This window comes from Dermacentor andersoni, chromosome 8 (assembly GCF_023375885.2).
Source record: "Dermacentor andersoni chromosome 8, qqDerAnde1_hic_scaffold, whole genome shotgun sequence".
NCBI classification, from domain to species: domain Eukaryota; kingdom Metazoa; phylum Arthropoda; class Arachnida; order Ixodida; family Ixodidae; genus Dermacentor; species Dermacentor andersoni.
In genome coordinates, this window is record NC_092821.1 from 33,047,110 (window position 1) to 33,066,548 (window position 19,439).

At 47.0% G+C, this 19,439-nt stretch overlaps 1 protein-coding gene across 2 annotated transcripts in view; it reads right to left on the reverse strand.

Moving 5' to 3' along the window:
• The window catches only part of LOC126526470 (cytochrome P450 3A24-like), a 109,226-nt gene extending 91,594 nt beyond the window's left edge, over positions 1 to 17,632 (reverse strand). For both annotated transcript variants that reach the window (XM_055068209.2, XM_050174386.3), the window contains exon 1: positions 17,433 to 17,632. In XM_055068209.2, coding sequence (XP_054924184.2) covers positions 17,433 to 17,518 — 86 coding nt within the window. In that variant the 5' untranslated portion in view covers positions 17,519 to 17,632. The remainder of the gene's footprint in view (positions 1 to 17,432) is intronic.
• Positions 17,633 to 19,439: the final 1,807 nt, after the last annotated feature.

Consider the following 19,439-nt stretch of genomic DNA (forward strand, 5'->3'; position numbering starts at 1 on the left):
GTGACGGGGGCATTTTACTCGAGCTCGATTACGATTACATTGGTCGAAGCCATTGTCCGGCAGGAGCTCGCTAACATGGACATTCATTCTTTGTGCACCGTGGCCAGCCCGACAAAAACTTCATGGCGTGCACCCTCATACTACTGAGGGAAGCGATTCGCTACACGATGTCGCGACCCTGCTTCGTTGAGAACGCCTGGCGATCAACCGATGTGCTCGACGTGTCACCGTACGGGCCATGTCACCAGTTACTGCCCCATCCTCTCGTCCTCGCTGCCTCGACCGCAATTTACCCCTTACCACCATTTGTGCAGCTACCGCTTCCAGCCTTCAACCCACTCGCATTTCTCCAACGCAGATGCTCTCACAAGAATAACTAGTGGCTCCCGGTCGCCGCGTGGTCACCAGTCACGCTCGCCTCCAAGCCGTCGCCCGTCGTCTCGCTTACCGCACACTGGCCGCCCGTCGTCCCCCTATAGCCCTGCATGTGCCCATCATGAAAACTTAGCAGTGCAGCCTCAGGAAGTGACGGTGTATTGACAACTCACACCAGAAATCCTCTTCTGACGCTACCGACGAGACAAAGCTTGTTACACGTTGATGTAGATTGCGTCACTATTTATGCGGTGATCTGCATTGCTGGTCATCCCACTTCAGTCCATTTTGTCGTCATTGAGAAGTGCCCCCATGACCTAGTCTTCATTCATGGATTCACAAAACTTATTAGAGTCCTGAAGCCCGGTCTTTTCAGACCGAGGCGGGCCGCGTCCACGCCGGCACCGTCAGGCCGAGCCTTATGGCGCCATCTTGGACCCTCTGGACAGCCCGTAGTGGATCTTGATATGAAGAGCTTGATATCATCTTGTGCCAGTAAAGCCATTTTTCTTCGGAGTCGGCGAGAGTCGCGGGACAGTCCGCCAGCATGTGTCTGATGTCAGTTGCATTCTTTCTTCATTTCTCTTTCGGGGTGAATTTTATTTGTGAAAAACGGAGTGGGGTACGTCCCGGTTTGCAGTAAACGTAGCGTGACTGCCTGAGCCCTGTTCAACTTTACGTGTGGCAGTGGGAATTGCCTACGCCCCAAGTAGTAGTATTTAGTGATGTCGTAAGTTAGTAAATGATCTTTATGCTCCCCGGAATGGTAGTAGGCGTCGGTTCGGTTCTGACCGGCACGGCAAGAAAGTCCTCGTGCCAGGTCGTTCGTCACCTCGTTGAGGTTGAGCCGAGTCTCGTCCACTTGTCCCATATGTGCAGGAAACCATCGGATTTTTGTTTTGATAGTTTCGACCTTGTCAATAATTTTAGCCGCCGTCCCAACGACCTAGTCTTCGTCTTAGATTTTTTGTCCAGTTAATTTTGCCCTAATTGACTGTGTGACCGGTGGTCTTCAGCTTGAGCTGCCCCATCGTCCTGATATCCCAGCCGACATACCACCACGCCATGCTCTAGCCATCACGTTCGCTTGCCGCTTCAAGCTGCTACATCGGTTACTTTGACGTCTTCGCATGATATACACGGTAGTGACTACGTCGTCTCCGATTATCTATGTTCTGTTAGCCCGCGATGTCGCTCTTGCTCACACCATTGTTTCCATTGCTCACAATACGGTGGTAGTTCTCGCTTTCAACGTCAGACTCTTGAATAACGTTATCCCGCACGGCATGTCTCTGGCCACCATTTCGGCGCTTGATCTCTGGATGAACGCCGCCATAGAGAAAGAAATTCAACAAGAGGGGTCATTCGGCGAAAACTGGGAACAGGAAACACCTCACGGATAGTCTTAATTTCTTATGTTTTATTCTTTCCGGCTAAAAGTAGAAAAAGCTTTGTGTGTACCTTTAGTTACACTTTGGGACTTATTTTTCTTGCGTTGCCAAGCAACAAGCTTACGGCACGCCAGGCGCGGCAGATAGATGCGTCATGCACCAGATAGGGCCATCGAAGCCAGCAAGGCCGGTGGCGCATGTGAAGTTCGCCTGTTCGGCGACCCGTCTCTCTTGGAAGAAGCGTGTTTGCTGGTCTCCCGGCGCATTCTTGCGTTCCTTCTGCACTTCGACACAGCACCACTACACCATTGGACTACGGCAAGGTGGGAAATTTAGTTAGACAGTCTGCGACGCATTTCAAGCGATTTTGGGTTTTATGCACGGGTACTAGACTAAGCGAGAACACCTAGCGAAATATATCTCGGCCGTCCTGACCCAGTTAATTTGAGTTTGAGTACCGGAAGATGTTTGGGACGCTTTCTATGAGCCGCAGCATTATTATAACTTATTTCGTAGTTTTTCGGCACGGTCGTCGCACGCGGCTTTGTAATGCAATTAAGGAAAACCAGCTCGGCCGTATGATGCAGCTAGTTTCGCGTGCACTGAAATTTACTGGGACTAGTTTTGGCGCATTTTCTCACCTCGATCAATATGTAACTAATTTCGTTACCTCTGGGGTACTTTTCTAGCACAGTGGCCGCGTCCGCAGTTCCGACGCAGTTAGTGAAATGCAGCTCGGCTTTGTGCCGCAGTTAGTTTCGCGTTTACTGAATCTTACTGGGACAAGTTCGTTACGTATTTTCTGACCGACAGAAGTATTGTAAATAATTTCGTTATTTTTTGGGGTGCTTTGGAGGCACGCTCACTGCGCCTGGGATTGTGACGAAGTTAGCAAAAAAGCGAGCCGGCCGTGGTGACACTCGGTTTGGCGTGCACTGAATCTGCGCAAGACAAGTTTGTGACGCTTTCTACGGCCCGGCAACATATACCTTCTTTCGGTACTCACGCTTGTCGAAGACGTGACGAGCGATTGCCAAGATTCATAATACTGGAGTGTGTTGCTTGCGCTGGCAGAACCCGCAAAGGATAACGCCGAGGAGCTCAAAAACCAACAACTCGAAAATTCTGTCTTCTGAACGGCTGAAAACAGGCTTTGAACCAACGCATTTCTCTTGAGTGCGAGTGGAAGGCATTCTGCGAGCGTGTAGCATGGTCCGGCTGAGAGCCTGTGTTGTGGTCACATCTGTGTATGTAGCGCTCTGTCGCGTCAACTGAGGTCAAGTTCTTTTGGAAACGCGTAGTCGCCCGTGCATTTGTGCTCTTAAAGTGCACGAAATAATGCCCGGGAATGTGGGAATCCTGAAAATGAGATCGTTTCTTCATAATTTATAGTACGCATTGGAATGAGTCGGGTATTTTTCGACGCCATGTAAAAGCGAATTGCTTTTGTTTGTAATGTCGCCAATTGACCGCCTTCGCACGTTTCCCCTCTTCACGCAATATTCCAATAAGGGCTAAATGCCAAAGTGACAAATGGTGGTAATTTACTTTTTTCAGCTGATGCCGTCAGGTGGAGCTTCGTACGGGACCTGTACTGCTCTGTACCTGGTGCCACAACTTCGAATGAACGCACAAATAGCCCGGCACGAGCATTTATATGGAGCGAAATAAACGTTTCCTCATTTACAAGGTTTTTTGCGTCTACTTTATGAAATTGCACGTGGCACAGATTCAATGGAGGCTTGTAAAGATCGTTCGCAATCATTTTAGTTAAACGATTGCGCACTAAGACCACGCGCGATTGAGCAGCAGAAGCGAAAAAAAAAAAAGGCGCCGAGTGACGCAGCCGGCGTAGCGCGCGCCACCTGGCGTTCAAGACGCGCGCGCGCAAGACCGAAACCGGAAGAAGTAAATCCCATCCGCTTGGTGCGCTGCAGTCAATTCGGCCGCTGTGCTCTATGGGAGTGTTCACTCGTGTCGAATGTCTTGATGTCGCCGCTTTCGAAACAGATGTATCGCCGCCTTCTTGCTCCGCCAACTTCGCTCCTTCGTCTGTCGACGACATTAACAAAATGATCGCCCCCGATTCGACCCAGGCGCAAGCTCCAGATCGCTACCGCATTCTGGCGTCCTGTCGTAACGTCTCTGATTTTGACGGTCGTTCTCTAGGCCAAACGTCTGTCCTGCCTCATCGAATCAACACTGGCGACGTCAACCCTATACGCCGGCATCCATATCGCGTATCTCACTTTGAACATTGAGTCATGCAGAACGAGGCCAACAAAATGTTTACAAAAGACGTAATTGAACCTTTGTTTAGCCCGTGGGCATCCCCTGTCGTTCTCATGAAAACGAAGGACGTAAGCTGGCGTTTCCTTGTTGATTATCGGAGTTTGAATAAAGTAACCAATAAAGACGTCTACCCGATGACGCCCTCGACTGCCTTTATGGAGTGCAATAATTTTGGTCACCTCACTGTAGGGAGGTGTTTTCTAGTAGGCCGGCATTTTTTCTTTTTTTTTTTTGTTTCTGCTCAAGCTATCCTCATTCGTGGAAGGAGGCATTGTAGCGGTTGCGAGTCTGTGCCCAGTTACATTAATTTTCACTTGAAGTCAATGCAGCATAAACCACACAGTTAGCTGGTAGATCTATCATTAAAAAAGCACGCAATCTCCCTCATAGTGCTTAATTGTCTGTTTGGTCTTGCTATGGCGTTGGCTGGTTATTGCAGTGTTGCTGCTTAAGTAAATTTTATTTCACGTGCACCTCGTAGAACATTCTGCTTGGCACTGGCACTAATTCTACAGCCGTCAAGAATTATTACTAATCTGTTGGATCCCTTTACATGTGTTCAACCAGTAAGTCCAAATTGTAATGCTATCAGTGACACTTCGATTACTTCGCGGATTACATTAAAGCAGTATATGTAATCCTAAAGGTATTTTTGATAAAAATACTTGTGTCTAGAACAAGTATCATATACACAGCAACTCCTATGGTTCTAAGTTGGGTATCATCATCATTTTTCATCATTTATTGTCTCTTAAAGGCCCCTGTCGGGGTATTACAGAAGGGGGGAGTGTATACAAGGTAAATAATAAAAACAAAGGTCATAAAATATATATACGAATGCAACACAGGGACATAAATAGAAGCAAAGAACGCGATAGTTATTACGGTGCTTGTCATTATTGCCTTTATGCCAGAAGCGCCACACACGTCGGCGAATGGTTAGGGCAGCATGGCGAGCACACAGTGGTTACAGGGAAAAAAAAGCTCAATACAGGAAAAAGGATAAAATTTAATATGAATACAAATCGGAGCAAAAAGAACATGTCAACCCAGATGATTTAACAACATCGCCTTAAACCTTGTCGCGTCGTGCTCATTAGTTAGTGAACCGGGCAGCAGGTTCCATTCTTCAATTGCGGTCGGGAAGAAGGACTTGTTAAAAGCATTAGTGGAGCCATGAAGTCGTTGGACGCTATTTGAATTGAATAGGCGGCGCGATGTATGAATGGGAGGAAATATAAGGGAACCATGCAGATAGGGGAAATTGAAATATAACTTATGGAATAAACACAGGCGCGCCACTTTTCGTCTGAGAGCTAAGGAAGTGAGGCCAAGTCATGTTTTAATGGAGCTTACGCTGGAATGAAAGTCGTATGTCGACGATATTAAGTGTGCTGCACGGTTCTGGACGGATTCAAGCATGTTAATTAGGTAGGACTGATGAGGACTCCAGATCGCCGATGCATATTCAAGCCTACTGCGGACAAAAGTTTCATATGCCAGTATTCGTATGTTAGCGGGGGAAGAGGGAAGTGATCTTGTGATAAAACCAAGTGTACGTGAAGCGTCGGCCGTGATTTTTGTAATATGATCAGCCCGAGTTAAGTTGCTATTGATTGTGATGCTAAGGTAACGATAAGATTCTCCCTGCGATAGGTCCTCAGAAAATAAAGAGTAAGGAGAAGTTAAATTAGAGCGCTTCCGAGAAATTTGCATAAAACTGCACTTCCTAGTGTTTAGTTCCATCATCCACAATGTGCACCAATTTTCAATGAGCTTCACATCGTTCTGGAGGGCAGCTTGATAGTATTTAGTATCTATACGCCGGTAGATAATGCAATCATCTGCGAAAAGGCGGATGGTGGATGAAATGTTGAGTGGGAGGTCGTTAATAAATATGAAGAAGAGAAGCGGACCCAACACAGACCCCTGTGGTACTCCGGAGGTGACGCAAGTAGAATTTGAAGGAAACCGGTGAACTGAGAGCGAGCTCTGAGAAAGTTGTGGATCCAGTCTAAAACAAGTGGGTGAAGGTGAAGACCTGAAATTTTGGACATAAGACATTGATGTGGGACACGGTCGAATGTTTTGGAAAAAATTAAGATAGATGACATCGGTTTGGAACAAAGAATCAAGGTTTAAGTGAAGGTCCATGGTAAACTCAAATAACTATGATTCACATGAATAGGCATGGCGAAAGCCATGCAAATTTTTGAAGAAGGAGGAGTTGGAATTCAGGTGGGATGCAATATGCGAGTATATAACATGCTCAAGAAATTTACATGGTATGCAAGTTAATGAAATAGGACGATAATTCGACGGGTCGCTCCGGCTGCCAGCCTTGAACACAGGAACAACTTTGTTAATTTTCCAGTCACTAGGTATAGAACTGTTCGCAGAGATTGATCAAAGATTATTTTTTAAAAATGAGAAGATACATTTTTTGTAGGTTTTAATATCTACGCAATGTTGTCTGGCCCGGCGGCACTGGACAAGTTTAGTTTGTCTATCAGAGCACGTATGCCAGCAGTAGTGATGTTGATAGGGGCGATCGCAGGAAAGTTTAAAAATTTTTGGTATGGTGTATTCCAGGCAGGCTCATGTGTGAAGATTGATGTAAAATAAGAGTTCATGACGTCAGATCGAAGTTCTGGAGGCACCTGTGAACCATCCGGATATAAAAGTGTAATGCAATGAGTGTTGCTTGATTTGGGTGATAACATCCGCCAGAATTTCTATGGGTTTGTTTATAGAATGCCATACAGATCATTGTGGAAAAACTTTCTTTTTGTACACCTTAGGAGACGCGTGTAATGGTGTAGGCATGCAAAATATTTCTTCCATTTATAAGCCAGCACAGTTCCTTTAGGTTCACAAAAAAGACGCTTTTTCTTTTGAGAAAGCCTCCTTAAAGAGTTTGAATACCAAGGCTTCTTGGAGTCACCGCGAATGCATATAGCGGAACATAGGTTTCGTTAAGTTCTGAAAGTTTATTTTTGAAAGCTAGCCAGTTTTCTTCGAGAGGCCTATTAGATGCGGATTGCCTGAAACGAAAAAAAAAAGTTCTCAAGCTCCGAGTTGATATGGGCGAAGACTCCCTTTTTATAATCGCGAATGAACTTATCAGAGCGCTGCCGTTGGGGAAAGGGAAGTGATAGGTTGAAAATAGCTGTGTTGTGGTCACTGAAACCATCAGTGCTCGGTATGGATTGGATGAGTTCAGGGCTGGGCGTAAAGACTAAATCAAGGGTGTTACTGCCACGTGTAGGGAAGTTTACTGTTTGGCTGAGGTTGAATGCCATGACAACGTCAAGGAAATCTTTAGATTGAGGAGAAAATGCCCACAAGTTTCTCCAGTCGATGTCAGGGAAATTAAAGTCACCGCAGAGGATGTAATTGGCTTTAGGAAAACGAGTATTAAGATCGAGCAGAACCGAGTAAATATCAGTAGTAAAGGAGCTGTCACTGTCATGAGGGCGAAATACATGCAATAACTATGGATGTGCTTGTGGAAAGCGTAATTCTGACACAAAGAATTTCATGGCAGGAATGAGTCGTAAGAAGAGAAGAATTAAGGCTCGTTTTAATAAAGGCTAAAGCACCCCCAGCCCTGCTCGAAACCCTGTCACGTCTGTAATGAAAAACGGTTTATTGTTGTTAAGCAGTTCCTCGTCTAGGATATTTTCGGAGAGCCGCGATTCTGTAAATATAGTGATATCGGTGCTGTTGTCATCAAGAAAAGCTTCCACTGTCTCTCTCTTCGGAAGATAACTACGGATGCTTGCTAAAAGAAAAGCCATAGTTTCACAAACATGTGGGCGTGACCGAGGGAAAAGTGGCTGACGGTGGGACGGGAGCCTTGAAATATATAGTGACCGCTATGACCCATGCTCTACCAGGGAATCTGAATCAGCATTGTAGACAAACTGCTTATCGCCCATGGTTAACTTATCATACCGTATTTTGTATTTTAAGCCACTTTCTTTGCGGAACACGCGAAGTTTCTTTTGAGCTGTACGCGCACGCGCTGAGAAATGTTCACGGATTCAAAAGCCAGTTCCCTTTAGATTAGGGCCAGCAGAAAGGATTGTGCATTTATCTTTAAAATGCGAGAATTTGACTATTATTGGCCGTTGTTTCTCTTGCTCAAAGCGGCCTAAGCGATGCACTCTTTCAATGTTGGCGGAATCGATTGATATGCCTAACTTATCTGAGCAGAAAGAAATCACGGGCGTTTCAGATTGTTCCCATGTTACATCCGCCGTATCGGGCAGTCCGAAGAACAGTAGGTTATTTCGCCGAAGTCAGTTTTCGGCAAAATGTAAGTATCCATAGTCGTTTTCCACATAATAGCAAGTGTTTAAGCTACATGAAACAGCCGAAGTATATGGTTGATGTGGCTGTTTGTTTTTGTCGTTGTGCACTAACACTTACTTTTGTGGAGCTTAAGCACTGTAGCCGTCTGACAGTTGAAGTACTACAGCAATGTAGAAGCTAGCTTGCACCTACAATTACTACATTATGCCAACAGATACCTATCACTGTATTTGGGCATCTTCTGAATACTAGCCATGTCCGCTAGGTGAAATTTGTAGTGTCCTTTGGAGTTTGCCGCTCAGTTAGTGTAACTTTCCAGGCCAAAATTTATGCAGGGAGGAAAGGGAGACCATAAAACATGACCATTGCTAATAACTGACTACTTTGATGGAAATATTAAATATATCAGTAGCACTGGATGTGTGCTTATATTGTGCGGGTTTTTTCAGTGCGAAGGTGTAAGTTGTAATACCAAGGCACAAAGCCACGATAAACGGTATTTGTGTAAAAAAATTGTAAATAGGCACAGACTAATTTCTCTCCCTAGTTATCTAGAAAGGGACCCTTTTTGCATGCATAGATAATGGTAGCTGGCTCACATATTTATGTCGTACGCCTTACTGGTTTCTCTTGTAAATTTTTCACCGTGGGAGAAAACAGATGAAAAGCTCGGTCTGACGCATTATTGCGGCAATGCATGACCAAGTAAGGTGAGCATGCTGATCTTTTGAATGAAATATAATGATTTATTTGCCACATATTTAGTTACTGGCCAGTCTGCCCTATGCACATTTGACCACATGTGAAAAGAACACAGTACACTGCCTCTGACAAACACTAGACAAATTTGCTGATATCTGTAAACAAGCAAACCTCGCTGCCTACACATACTGTCTACATTATTTTTTTGTGGAAGTATGCGTCCATAACAGTCCACAAGTGAATTGAGAAAAGCACCCATGCAAGGGAGGCTTGATTAGTTAGAGATACCGACCAATTCGTCTTGTGTCCGTCAGGTGTAGTGGGGTCTATTCATTTGATCATCTGCATATTTTGTCATATGCTCGTGGGGCAGATTGGCTGGTGTCTCAATATGCACCGAGGGAGGCACCACAATTCACTCAACGGACAAGCATGCTTGTTCCACTTGATGATACATTGACATGACTGATGCTGCACGCCAGATTTAGATGCTTCATCTGCTTTGTTCTCTTGCAGCAACCGATTGACCAACAAAATCAGGGAGGAATGCCACATTACGATTGCATGACAAAGAGGAATACTCTCTGGGTGACATGGAATAGCAATCACTTCGTGCTTATCTATTCAGTTTTTTTAATGCAAGTACTGTTATGCTTTTGTACATTTGTATTGCAACTTTCGCTCTCTTTCTGAAAGAACTGTGCAGTACAAGTGCACAAGCAGTGTAAATATTTTCTTCAATCCTTGCGGCAACTTAAATGTGGAATTAATAGTTTCTGTGTCCAGTGGCCTCCCTTCTGTCCCTTGCCTTGAGCTCAAAATAAACATGAAGATGCATCAACTTTCTCAGTTACGTGTCAGTAAGTGTTGATGAACTCGAAATATTGTTTTGAGCAAGAAGATTCTTGCCATTTATGCCACTTCCAGTAAGTATAGTACTACTCCTCTGCCTTCTCATAAAACATGCTAATGTGTATCTACTTTTGGAATTATGGTTTATGTAATGATAGCCTCATAACATAAGCCTAGAGTTGTAGCGATACAAGCCGTATTTTGGCTTTCACCGATTGTTTAGAGGGTGATCAGAGGTGGGTACTAGGAGAGCGTTTCTGGTTTGGTGGCACAACCTTTACTTCTTTCTGCACTTCACAAAGCTGAAATACTCTACTTAGGCTCACTGAAACTGCTTGTACGTGTTGCTTGTATTCACTCTAAAAATTACAGTTACACAAAAGTAAGCCATATAATTTTCTGTGTAGCGCTTACACTTATGCCACTGGACGTACTTGCTCTTTCCGGTTGCGTTTATTTCAATGTTAGGCAGACCTCATTTTGTTAATAGTACTTAATGACATAAAATTGATAACGAGGTAAGCTTATTACATGAAAACAAATTTTTTTTGATACCATGAAGAATTTGTTGGGATTCGTAGGATTACTTGTCGTGGCGCCGCGCCCGTCAGTAATCAACACTGCGTTGAGCCAGTCCAACCTCGTAAACCAGCAGCGAAAAAGGGAGGGAATACGAACGCAACCGTCTCAACAGCTAGAAACTCCTTGATGAAAGCAAGCAGGATGCCCTCGCTGCCCCAAGATGACATCAAGATCGTGATTCGCATACGTGGCGGTATCAACATAGCCAAGGTAGGCCAACTTACGGCCACCAAAGCAATTTGCATGGCTGCTTGCATCGAACCTAACGAGCGAAGCGAGGACATGATATGCTCCAATTTGAAGCAGAACATCATGGTGGTTAGCACACCGTCCGAAGCGAACGCAGCAAAATACCTCAGGATCCGCAGCATTTCCATAGGAGAGCAAACGTTTGAAACCACTGCATATAGGACGGCGCCGCACGAAACGTGCAAAGGCGTTATAAGAGGGGTTCCGCTCTATGAGACGCATGACTCCATAAACCGCAAGATCGTCAACCCACGCAACCCGCTCGCTCTGGCGGCAAAGAGAATCAAGGAAACTGGCACGGTCATCATTGCCTTCGACGGCTTTCGAGTCCCGAACTATGTCAGATACAACAATGCCCTGATCAAGTGTTCTCTTTACCGCAAGCAGATCGCCATGTGCCATGTGTGCGGCAGACTCGGCCATCGTGCGGACGTATGCCCCTCGCCCGACGACGCAATTTGCAAAGGCTGTGGACTAGCTAATCCTAACGCAGATCATGTGTGCACCTCAATCAAGTGTGCGCTCTGCGAGGGAAATCACGTCACGGCAAGCAAGGAATGCACGAACCGCTTCCAACTCCCTTACGTCGTCCGAAGAAGACGAGTGGAAAGAAGAATCGCAGCAAACGCAAGCAAAAGCATCACGAGATCAGGACCAATCGCCCTGAGTCAGCACGACTTCCCGCCGCTCAAGAACGCCGAGTGTTGCGCCATCAACGACAACGTGGCCGCCTACGCAGATGCTCGCTTGTCCGGCGAGCGGGGCCGCTCGAGATCGAGGAACCGTGGTCGCCTGTCGTCACGATCGCGAGGACGCTCCAAGAAACCGAGCCAGAGATCTTCGTCAAGGATACGATTCGCCGCCAGCTCACGAGTTGGCGGTGATGACCGGTTGACGTGGGGCCAAAGAGTTCAGCAGCACCAACAACAGGAGCGACAAGAACAGCAGCAGCAACAGCAGGCCGCCAGCCAGGTGAGTCCGATGGCACGGCCAGAGCAGGTAGAAATAGCAAATACGATTAAAAGACTAGAACACGAAAACAAAGAGTTAAGGCAAACAATCACACAACTCGTCGAGGAAATCAGACAACTCAAAACGCCACCACCCTCCGACTCTAATCAAACCGAAGCCACATCAGAACCCATGGTAGTAGAAGTACTGGTCGCGGAATCCACGCGCAATCCGCATAAGAGAAAAGCCGTGACAAACACACAGCCATCGAGCACGGACAGCGACATTAAGGAAATCAAGGAACTACTCGGCGGGCTTGCAACTACCGTCGCGTCACTGAAGGAAGGGCAAGACAAACTTGCGACGACTGTAGGGACCCTCAAGGAAGGTTACGACAGGATAACGCTACAAATCAACCACATGATGGAGACGATCAACATCCATGGGGCAAGGCTCGACGCGCTAGAAATGGCAGAGCACCCGTCTGTGACGTCACAGTCTACTATCACCAAGCTATCTCGGGCGTTGTCGCTCGATAGACAAAGCAACAACGTGGCCTCACAAAGGCCACCCGACGCCAACAACAAAGGTGGCTGTGCAAACAGAAACGTTTCGCCTTTGGCAATGGAATTGTAGAGGCTACGTCCGCAAAAAGGCGCCCCTGCAACAATACATTCGAGCCAAAAAAGACAAACCCCAAGTCATTCTCCTACAAGAGACAAATACCGCAACACCCTCGCTATCCGGCTATGACGTGACCGCAACGACACCGCAACACAAATGTAGAGGTATCGCCACGTTGGTCAGCAACAAGCAAGCCCACATGACACACAATATTAATCACGACCGCAGCAGTTGCGAATTCATTCTCACGGAAGTCTTCCCTAGAGCTAAGAACGCCAAGAGCATATTCATCCTAAACTTTTACAGCAGCCCCAAGCACAGAGCACACAAATTTAGGCAAATACTCCAGCTCGCCCGCAACCGCGCCAGCGACAACCCCATGATCGTGGCAGGGGACTTCAACGCCCCTAACACGGCCTGGGGATACGTCGCCAGCAGAGCCAAGGGCAAGGACTTATTAAACGACGCCGATGAACTTGACCTAACGCTCATCACCAACGCCGAATACCCCACAAGTACGGGTAACTCGGTCAACCGCGACACAACGCCACATCTCAATTTCGTCCACAACGTTCCAAACTATCAGTGGAACAACCTCTTCGAGGATCTGGGCAGCGATCATCACATTGTTGAGACAACGATTGACACCCCATCCAGAGAACCCAGAAAAATGATTTACGTCGACTGGGACAAGTTCCGCGAGTTCAGACACGAACGCCAAGGAGGCAAAGAATCAATGGAACAATGGACGTCGCAACTAAAGGCCGACATTAAGGCAGCCACACAGGAAATAGAGACAGACCTCCCCGTTCAAAGCATGGACAGCCGACTGGCTCACATGCTACAAGCCAAGCAATCGCTCACCAGGAGATGGAAAAAACAAAGACACAATCGACGGCTGAGGAAAAGAATTTCTTCCCTCAACCGGCTGATTGCAGAATGTTGCACGCAACTATCTAACCAGCAATGGAACGAGGTGGGCGACGCCGCGGACGGCCGCATCAACAGCGGGACGACGTGGCACCTGCTCAAACATTATTTAGACAGAACCAGAACCAAAGCGGACCAGGGACGTACGCTGAACAGGATCATGCACGAGGAACTCAAAATTACCACGGAAAATGAGCTCATTGACCGTCTCGCCGACAAGTACCTCCGGCTGGCCAAAAATTCTAGAGGCACGACCGCCGAAGCATATCGCGGCAAAGCAAACCCAGAGCTAGATCGGGACTTCTCAACCGAAGAGATACGCATGGCGCTTCAGAACCTAAAGAGCAAGTCAGCGCCGGGGCCGGACGGCGTAATTAACAAGGCACTTAGAAACCTCGACGAAACCTCAATCGAAACCCTCACAGAGGAAATCAACAAAATCTGGAGGAACGGAGCACTACCCGAAGACTGGAAAACGGCCCTCGTCGTGCTCATTCCAAAGCCTGGCAAGGCGCCCAACATCAATAACCTCAGACCTATCTCGCTGACGTCTTGCGTCGGCAAGGTAGCCGAGCACGCGGTCCTAAACAGACTCTCGAAACACCTCGAAGAAAAAGATATCTACCCCGCAGCAATGATCGGATTTAGACCCGCGCTATCCACCTAAGACGCCATGAAGCTCCTCAAGCATGAGATCATTGACGTAGACACGAGAGACGCGAGAGTAATCCTAGGGCTAGACCTCGAAAAGGCATTCAATAATTTGTCACATGACTACATACTCGACACGATATCCAACCTCAACCTCTGCACGAGACTCTACGCTTGTACAAAATCGTTCCTGAGCGACAGAACGGCCACCCTCCGTCTAGGGGAAATCAAGTCCCAGAAATACAAATTCGGCGGCAAGGGCACCCCGCAAGGTTCTGTCATCTCTCCGACGCTTTTTAACCTTGCGCTGGCCGGCCTAGGCAAGAAACTGGATCAAATCGAAAACGTCAAATACACGATATAAGCAGATGACGTAACGCTCTGGGTCCCCGGAGGTAGCTTGGGATCAATTGAAAGCGCTCTGCAGCAAGCGATCGACGCGATCGAGGAATGCCTCGCTCCCACCGGCCTGTGATGTTCGCCTGCGAAGTCGGAGCTCGTCGTCTACAAATCATCGAGAAGCGGTCCCAAGCCAAAGAATGAAATCAGACACACACACTCCATTACTCTCAGAACAAAAGATGGAGGAATCATTCCACACGTAAGCAAAATCAGTCCTTGGGATGCTCATTGTGAGCAACGGCTCAAACGCCGCGACAGTGGAGAAGATCGTGACAAAGTCGAATAATGCCTTGAATCTCATACGACGCGTAGCAAACAGACAATACGGCCTTAAGGAAGAAAATCCCCTCAAGCTAACACACGCCTTTGCGCTATGCCACTCCACCTACGAGGCGGCCATGCACAGATGGAAGGTAGCGGAGGAGGACAAACTCAATGTACAACTGAGGAAGCTAGTCAGACTGGAGCTGGGAATCCCCAAGAACACCGAGACAGAGCTCCTGCTGCAACTGGGGTTACACAATACACTTGAAGAAATCGCCGAAGCTCAAGAACGGGCTCAATGAACAAGACTCTCTGGAACCAAACCGGGTAGAGAAATCCTAGCCAAACTAGGTCATGACACCACAGAAATCGAGAATCTATATCAAAGCGTTCCGATGGACACACGCAACTCCTTCACGGTTCGCCCACTCCCGCGGAACATGAACCCCGCGCACCATCAACCCAGAAGGCTGGCACGCGGATCGTTCACCCTGCGCGAAATACGTGATAAGAAGATCCTAGCCTGTTTCGTAGACGCGGCACAGTACCCGACCAGGAAGGCCTTCGTTGCCACCACGATCAATAAGCAAGGCCAAGTCACAAACGCTCTCACAGTCAAGACCCACAAGTCCGAAATAGCAGAATAGGTCGCAACCGCACTCGCGCTCACAGACCCGACCACCACCCACGTCTACAGCGATTCACGCTCGGCCGTCAAAACCTTTCAGAAAGGAGCAGTTGCAAGCCCAGCAGTACAAATACTCAATAGATCCGCACCGCTGCAGCATCACACCATCTGCTGGTTCCCGGCACACCTCGGAGAGAGCGAGGACGCACCTCGCAATCTCAATGAGATGGCTCCCGTTCTCTCATCCCCCCATCAGCAGCGAGACTGACTGGACAGCCTGGCTCAGTTCCGGGGACGTCGACCGACAACTTGAACTGGTGGACTGGGCGGAAAAGGCCAAGCAGGCCCAGGGCCTTACTTGAGCCCTAACCCTGAGCCACGTCCCTCTTTACCTTTCCACCTTTCAATAAAGTTTATCACCACCACCACAGGAGCGCGTGAGACCTAACCCTACGCGACGCCACCTACTCTGGTCGTGACCATCCCAGCGAGAATCGGGACCCTCCTTCCACATACAACGAGATTACAAAGCACTTCTATCTAGACCGCAGAATATACAGCACACCTCACAATAAGCTCACCAGGCCTCAAGCCCTAACGTTCAGAATGCTTCAAACAAACACGTACCCCACGCAGAACAGACTACATCACTACATGCCTGACCTATACAAAACATCATATTGCGAAAATTGCCATAGGAGACTAGACGTACATCAGTTGCTCTGGCCGTGTGGTCGGACCCACGCAAACAAGGATCAAGACTCCGACAGGCTACAAGATGCATTACGCAGCACGGACCAGGCGGAGCAGCTCTGGGCTGTCCAGCGGGCCCACGATGCGGCCAGGGAGTTACAACTCCCGGTCCCAACGTGGGAGTAGCCCGCTCTATCGGACCTTGCGCCCCGTAGCTCGCAAGACCTTTCATTAAAGTTATTCCATCCATCCATTGGCTTTTTCAGGCTGCGCTGCGACTCTGGGAAGCATCAAAGGGTGAATTGTGGACTGGTTGTGGCTTCTACAAGACTTCCAAGTTTCCTTGCCAGAGGGCAATGGGAGGCAGCACTGTCCAGCTCCGGCTCGAGGGACCAGCGCAACCTGGTCAACTGAGTGAAAAGGGCAGCTAAGGCCGCTAGACTGAGGAGACCACCCACTACAGAGCGGCTGAGCCATCTACACTCGTGTGTTCTTTTGTATAAAGTATGTTCTCTCTCTCTCTGGGCATCAAGCTGAGGTAGCATATAGTTAGAAATATAAAGCTACGCAGCTCATATATAGCATTTTGCTTTGACAAATTACTTAGCTTCTAAGGCAACGGAGTACATGCAAGGAAATGTGGTGGACTTAACGGACTTTATGCTGGTCTTTTCAAAAGAAAATCAATTTTCGTTTGATGCACCAAATAAAGAAACATTTGCACTGCTCTTTCGCCTCTGATATTACAGCAACTTGCAATCTACAGAATATATATAAACAAATTTTTTGCCAAGGTAAATGTGCATCCTTCCGCATGAGACGGGGGTAATGTGATACACGCATACATGTTTATATATATATATATATATATATATATATATATATATATATATATATATATATATATATATATATATATATATATATCCTAAAATTTTTAAGCACGTCAGAAGGTACCAGTGTGGTGGTCCCAAGACGACCAGAGCACAATACAAAAAGCACCAGGCGAGCACACTAAACAGACGTCAAACACATTAAGAGCACCGGGTCAGGTACACGAAGAGCACCGGGTAAGTTACACCAAGCACACCAGACCGGGCTCACCGTATGCACCAGGACGGGCACACCAGACTCGTCTCTAAAAAAACCACTCTAGTGCAAACTATAAGGTACACCAGAACCAGTTTCGTGTATTTTTCAGCTGGGGTAACATTTTGTCCCCGTTGATACAACAAAGCAACGCGCTATGTTAAGCGTCGTGTTTGTTTTGAGCGTTTAGTGGAAACCGGAAAATGGCTTCTGGCTAATGGCGTTGCCTTCTCTCTCTATCTTTGTGCAAACTAGACGCTCGTCTGGTTGAGCCTCCCTGCCTTTCCTCTCCTTCCTTCCTTTTTGATTGCGTGTCTCGTTCGCAACGCGCTGTTGCAAGTAGACAACACGGCAATAATCGATATGGCGATAGGCGAGGCTTGTCGTAAGAAGAAAGCTGTACACAGCGGACCGCTTGATGTCGAAGAAAACTTTCCCACCTTTGTAGAAACAGGAAGGCAACGGCGACAACGCTCAAAAGCAGAGCAGCCGTCGTTGCAAGGGCACCCGGGCTTGCTGTATCCATTTGCGGCCCGACAGAAACAGAGCTCGGCAGCAACAGCCAAACGGGTCTGTGTACTCGTGACTACTCTTTCACGCACTTGCCGTAGTTGCCGGCCGCATGGGGGCGCTCGGTCTGCCGAAAAACATCCATTGCCCTGGCGCTGCTTCGTCGGCGCCAGGGCAAGGGATGGATGGCGTCTGTTATCCGCGCTTCGTCGACAGCGCGGATAACAGACGCCGTAAATAGTTCGCGGGGTGTGTGTAGGCGACAGCTGTGATAAGCGCTGGTTACTGGCACCTGCTAGGTGTCACTTAAGGTACGCTAACCACGTTGCGCACTTGCGAAGAAAACTAGCTAAGAATGTTAGATTATTTATGAGAACACGTCATATTTTTAACACTGCGACCTAAATTACGCTGTATTACACCTTTATTCAGTGACATTACCTATTGTATCTCGACAAGGGGCAATTGCTTACGCAAATTATTGTCGAGATACCGCACATTTTTCTGCTTTATCTATTTGGAACGCTCTAGTGACCTATCTCACACACTCGGTATTTTTTTAAAAAAGACTTCTTTTCTAACATAGTTAATTATTAGGTTTATTCTCATCTCTTATATAGTTCCTTGTTTAGTTTTCGCTGGGTATTTTTTATATAGATGTGAGTTTATTTTCCCGTTGCAATTCAACTACGTTTACTGCTTCTATAATACTATTTTACTTTAACCACTACACTTGCCTAACCCTTGCACAGGAGGTCCTCCCATAGCTTGGTGCTCTCGAGTCTCCTTCTGTGTATTTATTTGTACGTTGTTTTTGTAATGAACTCGATAAACTTGATTCTGAAACTTTGAGATGCGTGGTCTAATACACACCACCATACAAATGCGTCATTGAGGTTGCCTCGTGCGAACGGTGTCGATATTTTATTCCCGTTCATGTCAAATCATGATGTGGTTAATAATAACCGGGCCTAATTATATATATAGGAATGAGAAGAGAGGATGGATTTTTATTAGTCAAATCAGGATTTCGCATCAACGCGAATAACATGTTAACGGCGTTTGCTGGACGCACCCTCAGTGACAAGTGGTCCAGTAGACACCACCATACAGACTCATAATTAGACACATTATGAGTTGACATCCACGGGTATGGGGTATTGCTTGTTATTATACAGACTTGTAATCATTCACAATATGACTGCAAATCCATAGGAACGGTGCATTGCTATTACTTGTTGGAACCAAGGTCAATGTCGCGGCCTATAGCAGTGCATACCACCAGGTGTACTTGCGACACCTTCTACGGCTGTCATGTTGCACTTTACGAAGCGTGTTTGTGGACAATTCTAGTTTGTGGCTACGCAAAACACACTCTTGGAGGCTTTTGATCGAAGCGATCGCCTTTTATCTTGTATTCTTGTGTTGTTGCACGATTAAACGTAACAAAATCGTTTTTCATTCTAGAAAGAAAGAAATAAGGAAACCGAGGGGCCCTGCTTAATTAGAAAGCATTATATGTCCCAAGAGCTAGAAAACCTGCCCTTGTTTGCTAGGAGTGGCATAAAAAATCATCAGCATTGTTTCGTTATGTCTTGTATAGTGGGCGATAGAACACTGGACTTTTGGTAACGGTGGTTAACCGGGTTTATTAAGCATGGAGTACACAGGAATGGGTGTGGTTACATGGAGGTACAGACAGTAGAATGTTTTGAGACGGGGCGGCGGCAGACTAGCTGGAGAGGAGCGGGAGAGTCAGACGCAACATGATGTGTCGTCTGCTCAGAGTTCATAGAGGAGGAGGGCTGCCGCGACGGTGGGAACGGAGGTTACAGAAAGCCTTCTTGTAGCATCCTTCCTTTTTTAGTGATAACCTTTCAACCGACGACAAAATCCTCGAACCTCTTTGGAAGTCTTGTGTTTCTTTGAGGTCTGAT